This window comes from Colletotrichum lupini, chromosome 2 (genome assembly GCF_023278565.1).
Source record: "Colletotrichum lupini chromosome 2, complete sequence".
NCBI classification, from domain to species: Eukaryota; Fungi; Ascomycota; class Sordariomycetes; order Glomerellales; family Glomerellaceae; genus Colletotrichum; species Colletotrichum lupini.
Window position 1 is genome coordinate 3086183 of NC_064675.1, and position 16151 is coordinate 3102333.

At 53.8% G+C, this 16151-nt stretch overlaps 8 protein-coding genes across 8 annotated transcripts; 2 read left to right on the plus strand and 6 right to left on the minus strand.

Moving 5' to 3' along the window:
* Window positions 1-745: 745 nt before the first annotated feature.
* CLUP02_03211 (AAA family ATPase) lies at window positions 746-3540 on the minus strand (the record flags this gene model as incomplete). The annotated part of the gene is made up of 6 exons (XM_049282236.1): window positions 746-1326; window positions 1401-2892; window positions 2949-3198; window positions 3252-3307; window positions 3381-3408; window positions 3488-3540. 6 exons carry the CDS (start codon window positions 3538-3540, stop codon window positions 746-748), a joined length of 2460 nt encoding a protein of 819 aa, XP_049139379.1.
* A 69-nt stretch (window positions 3541-3609) lies between these two features.
* On the minus strand, window positions 3610-3933 carry CLUP02_03212 (uncharacterized protein; the record flags this gene model as incomplete). Its single annotated transcript, XM_049282237.1, has 1 exon — window positions 3610-3933. One exon carries the CDS (start codon window positions 3931-3933, stop codon window positions 3610-3612), a length of 324 nt encoding a protein of 107 aa, XP_049139380.1.
* Window positions 3934-4776: 843 nt separating this feature from the next.
* On the minus strand, window positions 4777-5238 carry CLUP02_03213 (uncharacterized protein; the record flags this gene model as incomplete). Its single annotated transcript, XM_049282238.1, has 2 exons — window positions 4777-5107; window positions 5180-5238. The coding sequence occupies 2 exons, from the start codon at window positions 5236-5238 to the stop codon at window positions 4777-4779; spliced, it is 390 nt and encodes a 129-aa protein (XP_049139381.1).
* Window positions 5239-5756: 518 nt separating this feature from the next.
* CLUP02_03214 (uncharacterized protein) lies at window positions 5757-6989 on the plus strand (the record flags this gene model as incomplete). The annotated part of the gene is made up of 7 exons (XM_049282239.1): window positions 5757-5766; window positions 5824-5872; window positions 5930-6069; window positions 6141-6258; window positions 6394-6533; window positions 6575-6875; window positions 6935-6989. The coding sequence occupies 7 exons, from the start codon at window positions 5757-5759 to the stop codon at window positions 6987-6989; spliced, it is 813 nt and encodes a 270-aa protein (XP_049139382.1).
* A 213-nt stretch (window positions 6990-7202) lies between these two features.
* On the minus strand, window positions 7203-9526 carry CLUP02_03215 (DFDF domain-containing protein; the record flags this gene model as incomplete). The annotated part of the gene is made up of 3 exons (XM_049282240.1): window positions 7203-8171; window positions 8253-9352; window positions 9415-9526. 3 exons carry the CDS (start codon window positions 9524-9526, stop codon window positions 7203-7205), a joined length of 2181 nt encoding a protein of 726 aa, XP_049139383.1.
* A 1112-nt stretch (window positions 9527-10638) lies between these two features.
* Window positions 10639-13675, minus strand: CLUP02_03216 (DNA repair and recombination protein pif1; the record flags this gene model as incomplete). Its single annotated transcript, XM_049282241.1, has 3 exons — window positions 10639-11657; window positions 11721-13443; window positions 13646-13675. 3 exons carry the CDS (start codon window positions 13673-13675, stop codon window positions 10639-10641), a joined length of 2772 nt encoding a protein of 923 aa, XP_049139384.1.
* Window positions 13255-13979, plus strand: CLUP02_03217 (uncharacterized protein; the record flags this gene model as incomplete). The annotated part of the gene is made up of 2 exons (XM_049282242.1): window positions 13255-13625; window positions 13802-13979. The coding sequence occupies 2 exons, from the start codon at window positions 13255-13257 to the stop codon at window positions 13977-13979; spliced, it is 549 nt and encodes a 182-aa protein (XP_049139385.1).
* Window positions 13980-14336: 357 nt separating this feature from the next.
* On the minus strand, window positions 14337-16130 carry CLUP02_03218 (uncharacterized protein; the record flags this gene model as incomplete). Its single annotated transcript, XM_049282243.1, has 1 exon — window positions 14337-16130. The coding sequence occupies one exon, from the start codon at window positions 16128-16130 to the stop codon at window positions 14337-14339; it is 1794 nt and encodes a 597-aa protein (XP_049139386.1).
* Between the last annotated feature and the right edge of the window lie 21 nt (window positions 16131-16151).

The following is a 16151-nucleotide window of genomic DNA, read 5'->3' on the forward strand; positions in this document are numbered from 1 at the left end:
GGATTGGGGAGAAGGCTATAGCAGCAGGCCTTTGGGAGAAGATGGTCACGAAAGGTGGCCAATGATGAGCACTGCCTAAGTTTGGGAGGCGACGCCTCTGCGATGTTCACAAGATGGTTCACTCAGCTTTGAGATGCTTATGGAGCATCTCTTTGCTGGCTGGTTTGAGCAAAGTGCTATTGTTGATGATAAAAGATATTGATGTCAGATAAGGACGATGCCGAGACGGGCATCGTGTGTACACATAAATCAGATTCTTGGGATAGTTCGTTCTGCAGAAGGAACGAGCACACACGAGATTCAACTTCTTGACGTAGCCGACTATGATTAGGGGGGCAAAAATGAATAGGTTGACCAATATGCTTCATCCTCAGCATCTCTGTACCGTTCAATCCCATCCTGTCACGAGTGATTCCCCGTGCGCATCCTACCATTCTTGCAGACTTGGAGCTCCACCTCGCAATAACAACGACTAAGTGAATTAAGCCAAATAGTCTTGTGAAGACATGGTCTCGCGCAATATCACACATCGATCTGGGAATTAGGCTTGATATGGTCAACTTATCATGGAAACTACCTGTCTACCAACTCCGTCCGCCCCCAGATTTCCGTCGATAGGCTCGAATTTCTGTGACTCGGCCCATCATCTGTACGCGTGACGACGCAGATGCATCGGAGAGCAAGGAAAAACTAGAATACAACGAGGGCGTGCTTGCATTAAGTGGCACTCTAACCCACCCATCCCTTAGTCGTAAAGATCATCATCGTTGCCTGCGTCGCCGAAGCTGTTGGCAGCCTCATTTGCGGCACCCTCGCCTTCGGGGAACTTGAAGTACGCGCCAGGACCAGCGTTCTTCATTTGCTGGGCAAAGGCCTCGTACCGGCGAATCTCCACGTCGCTGACGGAACGGCGAGCCATTTGCATGGCCTCTTCGAAATGGCGCTTGGTAAGCTCAGGGACGGGGTCCTCTTCATCCTCATCCATCGCCTCCTCGCCTGCGGCCTCACGAGCCTTGGTCTTCTGGATATCGGCGGTGATGGCCTCCTTGATGGCAAGCTTGACGGCACGCTGAGTGATGAAGCCAAGATCGGCACCGGAGAAGCCGTGGGTCTTGGAGGCGATGAAGTCGATGTCGACATCACCAGCAACAGGGGTCTTGCGGAGCTGAGCCTTGAGAATACCAGCACGGGCGGGCTGGTCGGGCAAAGGCACGTAGATGAGAGAGTCCAGACGTCCAGGACGGCACAGAGCAGGGTCAAGCTGCTCAGGTCTGTTGGTCGCGCCAATGACGAAGACGTTCTTCTTCGAGGTCATACCATCCATCTCTGCAACGGAATTAGCTCATGTTCGTCTCATTCTAGTCTTGAATGCAGGAAAGACTAGAATGCGGGAAACTTACCAGTGAGAAGCTGGTTGACAACACGGTCAGAAGCACCACCAGCATCGCCCATTGATCCACCACGAGCCTTGGCAATGGAGTCCAACTCATCGAGGAACACAATACAAGGGGCAGCGGCGCGGGCCTTGTCGAAGATGTCACGGATGTTGCTCTCAGACTCACCGAACCACATGCTGAGAAGTTCGGGGCCCTTGACGGAGATGAAGTTGGCAGCGCACTCGTTGGCGACGGCCTTGGCCAACATCGTCTTACCGGTACCGGGGGGTCCGTAGAATAGGACACCTCTCGACGGGGAAAGACCGAACTTGAGGAACTTCTCGGGGTGGTCGACGGGGTACTGAACGGACTCCTGCAGCTCGGCCTTGACGGTCTCGAGACCACCAATATCCTCCCAGCGAACGTTGGGCACCTCGACAACGGCAACCTCGCGAAGGGCGGAGGGGTTGGAGACACCGAGAGCGAAGCGGAAGTTCTCCATGGTAACACCAAGGGAGTCGAGGACCTCAGCGTCAATGGTATCCTCGTCGAGATCGATAAGGTCCATCTTCTCACGAATCTGCTGCATGGCGGCCTCGGAGCAGAGGGCAGCGATATCGGAACCGACGTAACCGTGGGTCTCAGAAGCGATCTGCTCCAGGTCGACATCATCACCAAGCTTCATGTTCTTGGTGTGAATCTGGAGAACCTCGAGACGTCCGGTGGGGTCGGGGATACCAATGTCGACCTCACGATCGAAACGACCGAAACGACGAAGGGCAGGGTCGATGGAGTTGGGTCTGTTGGTGGCAGCCATGACGACGACGTTTGAGCGAGCCTTCATGCCGTCCATGAGGGTGAGAAGCTGAGAGACGACACGGCGCTCGACCTCACCGTTGGTCTTGTCACGCTTGGGCGCAATAGAGTCGATCTCGTCGATGAAGATGATGGCGGGGGAGTTCTTCTCGGCCTCCTCAAAGGCCTTGCGCAGGTTTGACTCTGATTCACCAGCCATCTTTGACATGATCTCAGGACCGTTGATGAGGAAGAAGAAAGCACCAGTCTCGTTGGCGACAGCTCTTGCCATCAACGTCTTACCGGTACCGGGGGGACCGTAAAGAAGAACACCACGGGGAGGCTTGATACCAATCGACTTGAAGAGCTGAGGATGACGGAGAGGAAGCTCGACCATCTCGCGGATCTGGGCCATCTGCTTTCTGCAGCCACCAATGTCGTCGTAACCGACCTCGTTGAGGTTGCCCTCCTCCTCGTCACGCTGGATAGGCTCGCCCTCGCAGTGGATGACAGTATCTTGTGCGACAATGCCGTATTCGGGGGGGTCGACCTCAACAACCTTGAACTCTACTTGTCTCATACCACCGCGCACGATGAAGAGGTCGCCCTGGCGGACAGGTCTGTAGGCCTCACGGAAGTAGGGAGCGAGGAAAACGTCGAAGAGGGAGCCGGTGATACCCTCAACAGTATCGGCGATGGGAAGAACGGCAATGCGCTTGGCCTGTGATGGGGGTCAGTAACTTGTCCTCAGAGAAGCCGTGTCCTGTTGGCACATACGTATTTGATATCCGGGCAGGGGTGGATGGTGATCATGTCACCGTGCTTCACCCGCAGGTTGTGGCGAACGACTCTGTTGATGCGAGCGCTGCCATCGTCCAGCTCATCGTCGGCGAGGACGATCAGGACGGTGTCCTTTCTCTTCTTGCCACGTACGAGCACGGTGTCACCACGGAAAAGCTGAAGAGCCTCCATGGTGTTCTCGGAGAGGGCAATGATGGAGTTGTCATCGTTGACGGCATCGGTAACCCTGAGTCAGTTAGCGTCATGAAGCTTGCCCCACGCTTTCCAAAGCTCACGTACATCAGCTGGTTGGGCTTCTTCTTCTTCTTGAGGATAGCGGTCGCGGTGTCATCTTGCTGTTTGCTCAGTCAGTATCAAAATAATTATCACGATATCCGGTTGCGTCGATCGAGACTCGGGGAAACAAACATCCTTGACCTCAGCACCCGAGGCATCCCTGGTAGTAGGTATCGTCAGCACAGTTCCTTCCTTTTGCGAGCCACATTATGGAGTAGGAACGATAGATGTCTACTCACATAAGGTTGACCTTCTTCTTGTGCTCGGCAGGCTGTTCCGACGGAGGCGCCATCTTGATCGACTGTTTCTGATGATTCGGGAATCCGTATGCAGTCGTAGTGTGAAGGTGAAGGCGGGATCCTCAGCTGGGTGGGGTAGCTGTCAATGGTAGAAATTCCTCTTCGGCAGGAAAGCAGAAAGGAAAGACGATTTGTGTTGGGTTTATATCCCTTCCTACGGTGTGAAGGAGAGAATTCGTGGTTGGGGCGGAGATAGGGTGGGAGGTTTGCAGATGGGAAGCTTTGTTTCGGAGACAGGCAGGTGCAGCAATGGAGGTAGTAAAGGCCAGCCAGCAAGAGCAGGAAGGTGTGAGGTGGTGACGGGAGGCGGCGGCAATCCCTGGGTCTGGTCCCCAGACAACCAATGAAATCATAGAGTGGGGCGGATTAAGTGCACTCCGGTGCATTCGGTAGCTTAAGTAAGGCACCGCTCCAGGGGTCGAATCTGGCCCAAGCTCTACGATTCAGGTGGTGACGGTGTCGTCAGGGCAGTGGAAAGTGTTGGAAGCTTCCACTCTTGCTGACCTTGAGGGTCCGACGGTCTCCAGACAGGCAGGCAGGCAGCCTTTGGGCCACGCACTCTCTCAGCGACTCGGTGTCGCACGCACGGCCTCCACCTAATCCACTATGCCATTGGAATCCACCAGTAAATCCGTACTAAGTCTTATCGCCTTTCTGCATTAGTGAGCTTTTATCGATATGGCAATTGCACACCTTGGAGTTCACCGAGATCACATCACATCACCATAATATGGGTCTTGTCATTAACTGCCTTGTCGCCTCAGACTTGCTTGAGATGGACTTTGCGGTCCCAGCAGAAGGATACGTAAGGATGTGCCTACCTTGTTTTCCTTACCAAAAATTCTCGCGTGGCGGGCAGAGACAGACGGAAGGAGCGAGCGACTTCTTTGTTATTTCTGCTACAAATCGTCCAAAGGAGCGGCGAACCCGGACCACCAGCTGAACTTCTGTGAATCCAAAACGTTTGTTCATTTCCTCCGAAATTCGCCATCCGGGCAGCCCCATACCCAAGACTCAAGAGTAAGACTGGGCGCTCGATGCATCCGGAGGCAAACGAATGACGGCTGGCTGGAATGCCAGCACACTGCAAACAAACGAAGACACCTTTCCCCCCTCCATCATCCACTTCTCCGATTCTGCTTCTCTACAGGCATCCCTGAAGAACGAGTCATCCGGCGACGGCCTCCCGCGCCATCATCCACTCCCCAAGTCCGCACACCCATCCCCAATCAAACGGCAAAGGTGCGATTATTCATCGCCTCCTGCTGGGAAAGCGGCCACGTCGCCACCTTCTGCCGCCATCCAAGGTATCTGGCGCCGCCGACCGCCGCATGGTCAAACATTGGTACCGCGTCGGCGTGCCGCATAGTCGGGAGCAGGTTGATGTGGTGCTCCAACAGCCCGAGCCCGAGGATGCCGACTCCGGAGCGCGGGCTGCCGACGGCGATCCTCGCGGAACGGTCCTGCGTCTGCAGGAACGCCTCGGTCAACCAAGAGAGCGCAGGGTAATTGTTCATACGGCGCCCGATGCTATGGTCGTGGCTTGAGAGGTCGGCCCGCCTACGCACATTGGTTAGTTCTATGTACACTTTCACAGCTTTCCACTTCAAAACCTGGAGCGGACTTGCTTACTCCTCGGGCGGAGTCCTGGCAACGGAGCCAGTCTCCACCATAACGGACCTGAAGCTCATCTGAAGTGGGGTTTCGGCGGTCTCGTGATGTAACGGGACGGACCGAGCTGTCTATGAAGCCGAGGAAATTTGGCTTTTGGTCGTTCGTCTGGATTTGTCTTTGATCTGAATTTGGAGTATGTCGATCTGTTGAAGGTCGCAACTCTCTTGTTGTCTGTGTCGGCCCAATGGTGAGGAACCAATACCACATCCCACGCTGGAACCTTTCCAGCAAAGCCGCAGGCCAACAAAGTGTTCTTATATCGGTACTGTACGACTGTCCATCCGCCCTACGGAATCTAGATGATCGATCACAGCTCGGCGTCCTCCCGCTCTCGTTGGCCTCCCATTTCTTCATTGCCAGGGGTTATAGTGAGGCAGGCTGCCGCTGCAAGATGGTCTGCAGCCCCTCTAGGCTACCTTACCTTGCTTGCAGATTTGGGGGCCATATGGCTGTATAAGCCCCCCCCCCCGGTGTCACAATCCCATCACACGACACCGCATCGCTAGCCTGACGCTTCCAAACACGCTTGTCCACCATGCCTCTTTGTTCTCATACTCTCTTTTTCGATAGACTCCTTTCCATTCCTGCACAACCGTCACTAGTACTCCATAGACGTCGCATCGATGAAATAGTCGCTGTCAACTACATCGAGTTCCCAAGAAATAGGTAACCAAAACATGATGCAATGGAACCGCATGAGCCTCCAAGCTCGATAATTGCGACCCGATCTGGCCAGGGTAACAGCACAATGACGAGAAAGGCATATCCCACTAGGAGGCTGGCGGTTCCTCAGCCTCAGCCATGGCGTGACTTCCTCCCCTCCCCTCCCCTCTCCGCCGCAAGACAGAGTTGGGAACATTCTGTCGTGATGGCGCATAGCTGCTAGTGCGTTAAACAACTTGATATTGGCTGCCTGTAGCAAACATCGTCTTTACACAGCCCCTTCTGGTCCGTCTTCTGGAAGACCCAAAATTTCCCTTGTCATCCATCTGCGGGTTCGTTCTCCATAGTCCTCTCAAGCCCAATCTGACCCCGCCGTAACCTCCAAGTCCACCTGGGTAGCAACACACGACCTCTTGGCCCGTGGCTCCCGCTCCCAAATCTCGAGGCATATCTAAAGCCCCCAAATCTGACACTGTCGTGCAACTACATGCTGTTCTTTTGATGGACAGCCTTACAGCAAAACCTCGTATTCGAACGCCATGCCCACGATCTCAATCGTGGTACCTAAGAAGGGCTGAGACTGTTGAGGTCTCCCAGGATGCCCCATACGTGTACTCCATCGCTCACGAGGTCACCCATCAAGCCCAGAGTCAACGTTTCTACAAATCATATCCCTAACTCATATTCAAGACCATAATTATGACCAGTCTCTCATCGCAGCCTCATTGTCTTTCAAGTTGCACTTCTTCTTCTTCTTCTTCTCCCCGTCCCCCCACATCCACATTTTGGTTGCTGTCCCGTCCGTCAGCACTAATACCACATCTATTGATGCAAGCGCTGCACCTCCCGGCCCCCAACGCAACCTTCACCTGCCACCCCGATCTTTTGTCTTGCCCCGAGTATCCACACGGGGATCCGGCCGGTTGCCTCTTCCCACGTCCAGCGATTGCAGGGCTCATGATGAGATCTACATGGATTTACCACACATTTGGTCTTGGTTTGCGCTTTTGATGCTTCGCAGCTTACAAGACAACACTGAGAGCGAAATAGCAGCATGCAATTGATAAGAGAACACCGGGCCATGCTCGGTGATAGCTGCTGCTAATGGAATATCATACAAGATCATGTCCACCATCCCCCCCGATGCGGATATAATAGAAGGCAGGCTGTGCGCAAACTCCTCTTCCCGTATGCTGTCCCTCCTCCGTCGTGCGATAAAGAAAATGCCTGAACAATGCAGTTAAAAAGACTCGCTTTTATGACCCCTTCCCATGAATAACTCCGTTGTGAATCACCCTTTTCCTCGTCAGGGCAGAAATCACTGCTCTTGAGAAAGCGCTGGCTGGTACCGCATTTGAAGAACCCACTTGTTGTCAAAGTCAATGCCTCTCCGAATCTTGGTACCCGCCTTCTTCCAGACTGTCGCACCGAGACCCATGTCGGCAATGAATAGCTTCCAGTCTTCATCTTCAGCCACAGCACCATGACCGTCAGCCGCTCCGGCACCGTGAACACTCGAGGGGTCCGTTTCGGAGACAGGTGCCATGGCCTCGAGTAATCCCTTTTTCGGTGCGCCCATCGCCACCACATACCGAGGCTTGACATACAAGCGCCCACCGTCGATGATGCTGACCTTTCCAGTGGATGGGTCGATGCCCGTTGGTACATCCACCGCAAGAACAAAGGCCTCGTTTCGGTTGGCCCATTCTATCAATTCATATACAGTGGCTTGGTCGCCAGTTCGAAGCTCCTCAAACGAGATCGCCAAGCCTAGAAGAGCATCGATGATGAGTGTTACCGATGTTGCTGGGGTGGAAGCTGTCTTGCGAAGCTGTTCGAACAGCTCGATCTTGTTGTGCACGCGACCTCCAAAGTTTCTGTATATTCTCACTTGCTGTCGCATGTCTTCGAGCAGATCTCGCTCACGCTCGATGCCAACGACACAGACTAGTAAGTTGAGACCCTTGTTGCGTAGGTGCCGAGCAGCCGCAATGGCTCTTATTCCGGATTTGTTGTTGCCGGCGAGAATGACGACGGTCGCAGAAGCCGACAAACTGTTGCTTTGAGCATTTGCGCCACCGGTTCCGAAGCGGACTTGAATCGCGGGGTCCTCCAGAGCTCGCAATGTCACCTCAGCGATTCCTCGGCCTGCATTCTCAGCCATCATGTCTTCCGTGAGCCCGACCTCGTTGGCTGCGATGTTTTCCAGGTTCAGCATTTGAAGAGCTGAGACGGTCTCTAGTCGTCGATTTGACGGTTCGAGATAAAATCCGGACTGTGAAACGTGCTGTAGGTGGTTAGTACCATGAAGACTTTTGGGGCTGTCTTGAGAACGAAGCAACGCTTGGGACTGTCTGTTCAGACGTACGTTGGAGTTGACGCGATTGAGGGGCTGACTGGTAAGTTGCGCGCTCGCTTTCCGCGATTGCGACCTCCTCGCAGCCCCTGGTTTGCTATCCGCCCTGCGGCTACTCTGAGCACTCCGGACATCACGACCGCTTAGTCGATCAACTCCATTAGCGGCATCGTCAGCTTCGCTGTTCCAAAAGTCCTGACTCGTCTTTGCCGATGCGGCTGGCAGGTCGAGTACATTCTCAGAATAGTGGAGGTTCTTCCCTCCAGCTGTTCCTGGCTTGGGCAGGCGGTTGTGCGAAACCAGCCGGTCTGCCTCGTCAACCAAGTCCTCCTTTCGCATTTGGTCGAAGATAGTACGCTTATCAAACTTTGCCAGGTTGTTTTCGAAATCGAACTCGACCATATCTTCAGTAACGTCTTCCGAGGCCCATCCGTTTTCGGGTAGGTCTTTCTTGCCCTTAAGGCCCCGTTTCAGTGAGTTGAAGGGTTGGAAGGAAGGCGAGCTTTGCAGCATCGGGGTTTGCCTCCAGCCTTTCCCACGGTTAGTCGCGTTACCGCGGATCGGGGTGATTTCTGGTATCGTTTCCTCCGTTGCGCCGTTTCGAACTTTTTGCTTTGCTCGCCGCCTACTGCTCTTCTTTTGTGTTTGACCCTGTACTTCGCCAGCATCCTGCGACACTGCGCTGTTTTCCGCGGCAAATCGTTGTGCGTTGGGCGTCGAGTCGTCCACCTCCAGCTCCTGCAAAGTCTCGCTCAGGCTGACAATGTCGTCCCTCAGACCTCCAGTTAGGTGGACGCCGGACAAAACTCCTGGCTGCCCCGGCCGAAGGTCCATCGGTGCGCCTGCAACCTGTTGGGGTACAGCTTCCGGGAGTATCTGGCTTTCGCTCCCACTCACGATACCGGAGTCGGGCCTCTTTCCCATACTGAGGATGGCGGGGTCCGCAAAGGCGGGTTGCGCAGGTTGATTGACGACGGGAGCAGGAACAGGACTGACGCCCGGCGCTGTAAAGGTATTGGGCGCAGCATCCTCCTTGAATTCGGAAAGCTCGAGGACGTTGGCGGCATCGATGATGACCCTCGGGAGCCAGTGGTTTGTCCCGTGAGTGAAGACTATGTGGGCGCTTGTTAGTGGGACCGGGCATCTAGTGACGTTGATGGAAACATGAACGTACCGTTACTCAGCGTGAGGCTGATGCCGGGCTCTATAGCACTGACAGTGCCCTTCAGCATCGTACCGTGAGGCTGCCTCAATGTCACCAGCATTTGCAAGCCGATGAACTCCATGGTGACGGATGCGTCGCAGCGTCTGCGTGCTGAGTCGTTGACTGTGTCAGGATGCACCAGAGCAGCGTTGGGTTGGGGCTTCGTCGCAAACACAACTTGCGCGAATTGACCGAAACTTGAGCTTTGGAGATATCGCAAGTGGCCAAGAAAGATCGCAAGATGGGAGCGGCGGCAGTAAGGTGCTGTTGGAGCGCAGAAATGAGGTTGACGTTAGCAGTGAATATGTGTGTTGACCTTGGATCTCGACGAATGACCAGACCAGAGAGCTTGCTTCCCCCAATTCCCCCCTCGGGCACATTTACCTGCTGGGTTCAGGTTCCCTTAACTTTTTCCCAATGCTTATCGATAAGGCAAGCGCAGGGGACTTAAGCGCAGGGCAGGCGCAGGTCCCAGGTGCAAGGTCACGCGGATTTCTGCTGGTGGCGGGCAGCTACAGGCTACAGCATGCCCTGCCCAGGAAGAAGGGACGAACGTCATGGACACAAGCTTCCGGGCCCATCTGGGGTACGAAGTTACCAGCCCGAGGTACCTCAAACTAAGGTACTTGAAGCCTACAAGGTAAGTACCTCAAAAGGTCGGTTGACTCGCTAATTAAGGGAACATACTGTGATCATAGTTTCTATCAAGTGCGCAGCACCTTCTAATCAATCAGGAAGGTAAATACGCTGGATTACCTACGTTTCAACGCACATAGTAGGCGTCGCATCCAAGGTACCTAGGTTGTTATGACTCTTGGTTGTTCTCCATCCATTTGTTGAAGAAGGTGACAGTATATGCAGAGTGGGCAACGATTCTGCTCTTGGCGTTCCTTAACTTACCTTACCTTACTTGCCACTACGACAATGAATCAAGTCGCCAAAGACAAATGTCTTCTAATATTGTTTTCTCTTATTCATTCGTTACAAGAGCAGAGGTATTTCCGTCCAAGACGTGCGTTCCGAAGCGAAACCAGAGCTTGCGAGTCCAACGCTATCCATGTCCAGACAACCATGAAGACTAAATGAACCCCTTCCAACCATGCATAGACCGGCCACTCGAGTAGAGCCTTTGATCACGAGGTGCCTCTAGAACGCCGTATTATGTTACTGCCAACACCCTTCCTGGGTCCCATCTTAAAACCCGCCGTAGCTCGCCATTGCCTCCTCCTCCTCGTCCAAGTCGATCACCTCAACGCCTTTCCTCACAAACGATTGAGACCGCGCGCTCACTCCAGAAGTACTCCTGACGGGTTTCGTGTCCTTTTCCTTGTGCAGGAAATCAGCCATGCTCGGCGGTTTTTTTGCAATGGCTACGTCGGCACTGTAGAGCTTGTTGTAGAACCCTACGACCCGAGGGTGAGCCATCACTTTGTCCTTCCGGAAATTCAGGACCTGTAGGCCTTGTTGGCAGGTCGCTCGACTGAGCGCGACATAGGCCTGACCCTTTTCGAATACTTTGCCCAGATCGACCTTGACTCGTTCCAATGTCTGACCTTGTGCCTTGTGAATCGATAGTGCCCATGCAAGGATCAGAGGCAACTGGCTTCGACTAGCCTGCACCTCGCCATTAGGCAACTCAACCTTCCAATCTTCTGGAACGCAAAGGATGGTACGGGTACATCCATCCACCGCCGCGAATTCCACGACAGGATACTCGGCTTTGCCCCTAGTAGCCTGCTCTACTTCTCTGCTGAAAGCTTTGATCTTGCGCCTGGCCCTTGCTTCTCCATCCTCGTCTATGTCCTCGACACTCTGCATCATGAGTACTGGATTCCAGTGTTCAAAGTCGTCCTCGCTCATGAAATTGACCACTTTTCCAAGGGAACCGTTGACAAGTGTATCGTCCATGTTTTTGATGAGCATGACTTGAGCACCAACCTTGAGCTCAATCATTTTGGGTGCCATCATATTTTGGAGTAACTTGTCGCGTATTTGGGGGTCTCCGCTATCGGCTGCGTCGTACCGTTTGGGTATTCCGGGCAATCTGCGCAGTCGACTTTGGTTGGCGTTCTCAACCTCATATCGTGTAGGGAACAGCTCTGTGACCTCCAGGCCATCTGTGGCGGGAATCGCCCTAGCTAGGCTTCTAAATGTTTGCACGGTCTCGTCGGTAATTCTGCCAAGACGCATTTCGTTCAACATATTGGCAAAGACTGAAATTGGTTAGCTACTGCGCCGGTCTACAATGTCCAGACTCGAGTTTCATTTCGACATACCTGGATCCCTTTGACGGAACACCTGCGTCAAACCAATCGTGTGGTCAATCGTAGTGTTCCAAGTTGCCGCTTCGAAGGCGAATTTAGAATCCCTGCCTTTATCACCATCAGGTACCGGGGGCAGCTGGAAGAAATCCCCCGTAACTACAAGCTGGATTCCGCCCCAGGGCTTGCCGTTGTTTCTGATGGTTCTGCCGATTTGTGAAAGCTTGTCAAACAGGTCGCCGTCCACCATTGAGACCTCATCAAGAACGAGGATCTTGGTACGAAGCCAGCGGTTCTTCGCTTTGGGGTTTCGCCGGATCTTCTTGACCAATGCCTGGACGTCTTCCTTGCCAAGGCCAATCCCAGAAAAGCTATGCAGTGTTTGGCCTCCGATATTGCAGGCTGCGAGGCCTGTCGACGCTGTGACAGCTAGCCTTTCCAGATCTCTCGCCCATTTCTTCGTGAGCTCTGCGATGATCGATCTCATCAGGACCGACTTTCCAGTTCCGGCCGGACCTGTAAAGAAGACACTCTGGCCTTTGTTGACAACGAGGTCTTGGACGTGCTTTTGCTCTTGAGTGAGAGCAATTACCGATGCCTTGGCTTTGGGCTGGTTGCTTTTCGTCACCTCTGCTCGAATCTGGTCCATGGACCACTCTTCCTCATTGGCGGTTTTCTTGGATTGTGTTTTCAGCTGTTTCTTCTGCTCCTTGAGGGCACTGGCAGTCATATTCCAGGTCTCTTTCTTCTTCTTGGGAGCAGGCGTGACACCACCATCCGCCCATCGAGAGACCTCCGGCTCGTCTTGTGGCACTGGGATGAAGTCCTCCTCAACTTTCCATTTTGTTGGCAACTTGCGCTTCTTGGGCTGCGGCGCCACTTGAGACTCGAAGTTCTCTGGGGACTCACGCTTCAGTGAGCTTTCGGCAGATGTGGTGCGTGATAGTTGAGGGTGGACGAAATGTGATGCGGGAGACGAGGACCACGGTAAAACTTGTGTCGAAGGTTCCTCGGGCGGCGGGTTGCTAGCCTTCTTTGCTACAACAGGGGGCTTGGGGAGTGATGGTAGAGCTGACGGGGCTTCGAAGTCCAGGTCAAGCTGGTCGTCGTCGCTGAAGTCATCTTCGGCAAAATACACAGCGGGTTTCGAGTTGGCCTGCCCACTTTGGGTGGAGATATTATCCGGTTCGTCTCGAAAAGAGTCAGACCTGGTATAGAGAGAGGCGAAAGATTTGCCGTTAGGCGCGGATATAGAATCCAGAGCAGACCGATTGCTGCTTGCGAAGTGCGTTACACTTGCAGTCCTGCCCGGCGGGGGTCGTATCGAGTTCGTCGTCGCGGGTGGCGCCGTGGTCGTCGGGTTCGTCTTTTTGAACTGGTCTATGATATTTCCATTCTGAGTGGCGCTGGGGCTGCTCGAGGGAAACAGTTGCTTGGCCAATTCATTCTTCTGGGGCGGCGGAGCGCTGGCCTCGTAGGCCTTCTTTGCTCTGGCTAACATCGAATCGGTATGCGGACCTAGATCCGGATGGGAGGCAGAGGTGTGGACATGAGCGACACGAATTGCTGCTCGGTGGGTGAGTTGGCGGAGTACTGGCGGATATCGAATGGGAAAGAGGCTGGTGATTCCAGCCGTCATCCGAGGGGCTGTCTTGTTGACGTTTGTTGTGTGACTCTGTACGTGAGAGGCTTTGCTGTATCGCACGCTGACCGAGGAAGGAAAGAATTCGATCTGCGTCTATCCTGGAAGGGCAATCCCGATTGTGGTCGGGACGCGCCTGGACGCGTTAAGCCCCTCCTGAATCTCAGCGCGAAAGTTGCTCCAGATCAACTTGGCTTAGTCATCCAATTAATCACCACTACCCAATCCTCACATTACCACATTCAACCTCACTCTTCCATGCAGCGCGTCAAAGGGTCGTAGCCATGAATTATGCCACCTGTTTGTACGACTTATCCCCGATGATCATTGGCCGTTTGTCTACCTTTTCTACGATCGGAATACGCACATACACACTAAAGACATATTCCACTTTCTTTAGGAACAACTGATGGACTGCTGGCTACCTAAACGGACTATTCAAACTGTCCAATAGCATGTTACTCAATCACCGTCATTGGCTGCGGACCGTCCACGTTCACCACGTAGCTCCTCTCTTTTGCAGAAAGAGCCTGCGCCTCGATGCAATGTCGTCGAAGGAGAAGCTGTTCGTTCGCCTCATGTTGGGCGGGGGGATTGACTATCTGCAGTCGACCCCAATAGCAACCTTTTAGGCACAAAGGTTGGGTAGAGCTCCTCCAGCCGGACCAGGCACTACTTATTCAAGCTCTCGCCTTCCATGTTTGTGCTGTGCTACCTCGGCGTCTCTGCAACCTGCAAGCTGCATTGCCAGATTTTATTTTCACTGGGACGAGGAAGATCCTCACTTTATCAAACTGATTGTTCGGATCTTCCATTGGTCAATTTCACTATGCTGCCCTCCGGAAAGACACTGCCTGTTCGACTTTTGTTTCGACTAAAGCATTAACACAGAATAGTTTCATTCTTGCCGATCAACGAGGCGTATAGCTATCGACGACATCCTCAAGCGTGGAAGAAAACCCCGGAAAGGACTGCAAACTTGGGCTACCCTAGTTATGGTACCTCGCCCCTGATCGCCCTAGCGGTTCAAACGGATTGTCATGGTGCCGGCTCATGTACTGTTTTGCTTGTCGCGCCCTCTCTTCGTACGTTTCCTCGTCTCGAAACAAGGCGTCTCTTTCTAGAGAAGACCGACGGAACCGAGTTTCCAGTCGTCGCCTCCGTGTGTCGGCAGCCAGCTCCTCCTCGCCCACACGTCGATCTTCAAATCTCACTTCATCACGGATCGACATTTTCCTCACATTATCCAAATCATCTTCGTGTCTTGCACGAACAACCTCTTCCGAATCAACAATGCGGAAGCTGGGTCGCCTGTGGATGACACGGGGCGGGAGCACAACTGTTCGACGGCGGCCGAGTCTGTTCAATAGCTCAATGTCTTCCAGGTCGTTGTTATAGGCCGTATCTGCTAGCCGCCGGGGCCGAAATGCTTCATGCTCGAAGCGGTCGACTCCGCCAGGCATTATCAGTGGTGGAGGTGGAGGTGAACTAGGCATACGACCGCGAGGAACATCGTAATCAAAGAGGCGATAGTCCTGTTTCGTATGGTATCGACGGTGGCTACGGCTACGGCTACGGCTTCGACTGCGACCGCGACTTGGATGACGGCCACGGCGGTGATTATGCCTGCCGGAATCGGAGGACCCAGTGACGGATGTACTCGGCGTCCGGTCCGACTCGCTCCAACTATCGTCTGAACGCGAGCTTCTAGAGCTTCCTGAGCTTCTAGAAGGGATGTCATAGACCTTGGTTTTGCCCTTCTCTGTCTTGATGACTTTGACGTCGGCTTTCTCTTTGCCAGGCTTCGTCAGCGGGAACGGAGGGCGAGGCGGTACAACCACTGGTTGCGGGTGAAGTCGCTGAAATTCTTCATGTTGCTGTCGCATCGCCAACTCGTGGCCTTGCTGCCGTGCCAATAACTGATGATCAAGATGGTACTGCCGCTGTTGGTCACGCAGGCGTTGTTGATATTCAATCTCCCGTTCTCTCTCCTTGAGAATGGCCTTTGCATCCTCGCCGAAGCGCGGCTCTCGTTTGAAATACACCGTCATCGAGATCGTCTCCAGGAGGTTCTTCTTCGACTTCCTTTCTTTAACCTTGGTTACCACGACCTTCTTAGCCTCTTTCCCAGCCATGTACTGGCGGTACTCGATAGAGTCCTTGCTAAGCTTCCTGATCTTGGTGCTGATCTGCTGCAGAGTGTAATAGAACCGTCTGTCAAGGTTATGTGTGTCGAGATTGTTTTGCGCCTTTTCGATCTGACGCTGCTGCGTCCCTGTGAGGTCGAGCTTCTTCTGCATTGCTGTCTTGCCCTCGGCATCAAGTTGACGGATGGTTTGAGTTATGGCCGGCTTGGGGAGGTCCTGGACCTCTGTGCGGATGACATTCTCCCAGGTCGATTTGACGGGGTTTCCTTCGTCGTCAATCTCGTTCGGGTCATGAACCTTTTCGAACCGGTATACGACATACTCGGACAAGGCTTCGCGTGCATCGGCATCGGTCATGCGTTCGTTGCGAAGATCTGATCGCTCAACAAGACGCTTGCGCCGTAGCTCAGGTGGAATCACATCGTTGGGAGGCTGAACCGGCATGGGCCGAGGCATCATCATTGGGGCTACCATCGGGGCTGCTGGACGTTGAACGACATGATGAGCCGGCGGTCCGTGGACGGGAGGCTTGGGGACCGGTGGTGGAGGCGGTGGATGCGGTCCGCCTTTCGCCCCTTGAGGGTGTTTCGGCGGGCCGGAAGTGAGTTTGATAACACCGGGTGGAAGGGGAGCCATGATGGTGACGAGAATTGTAAG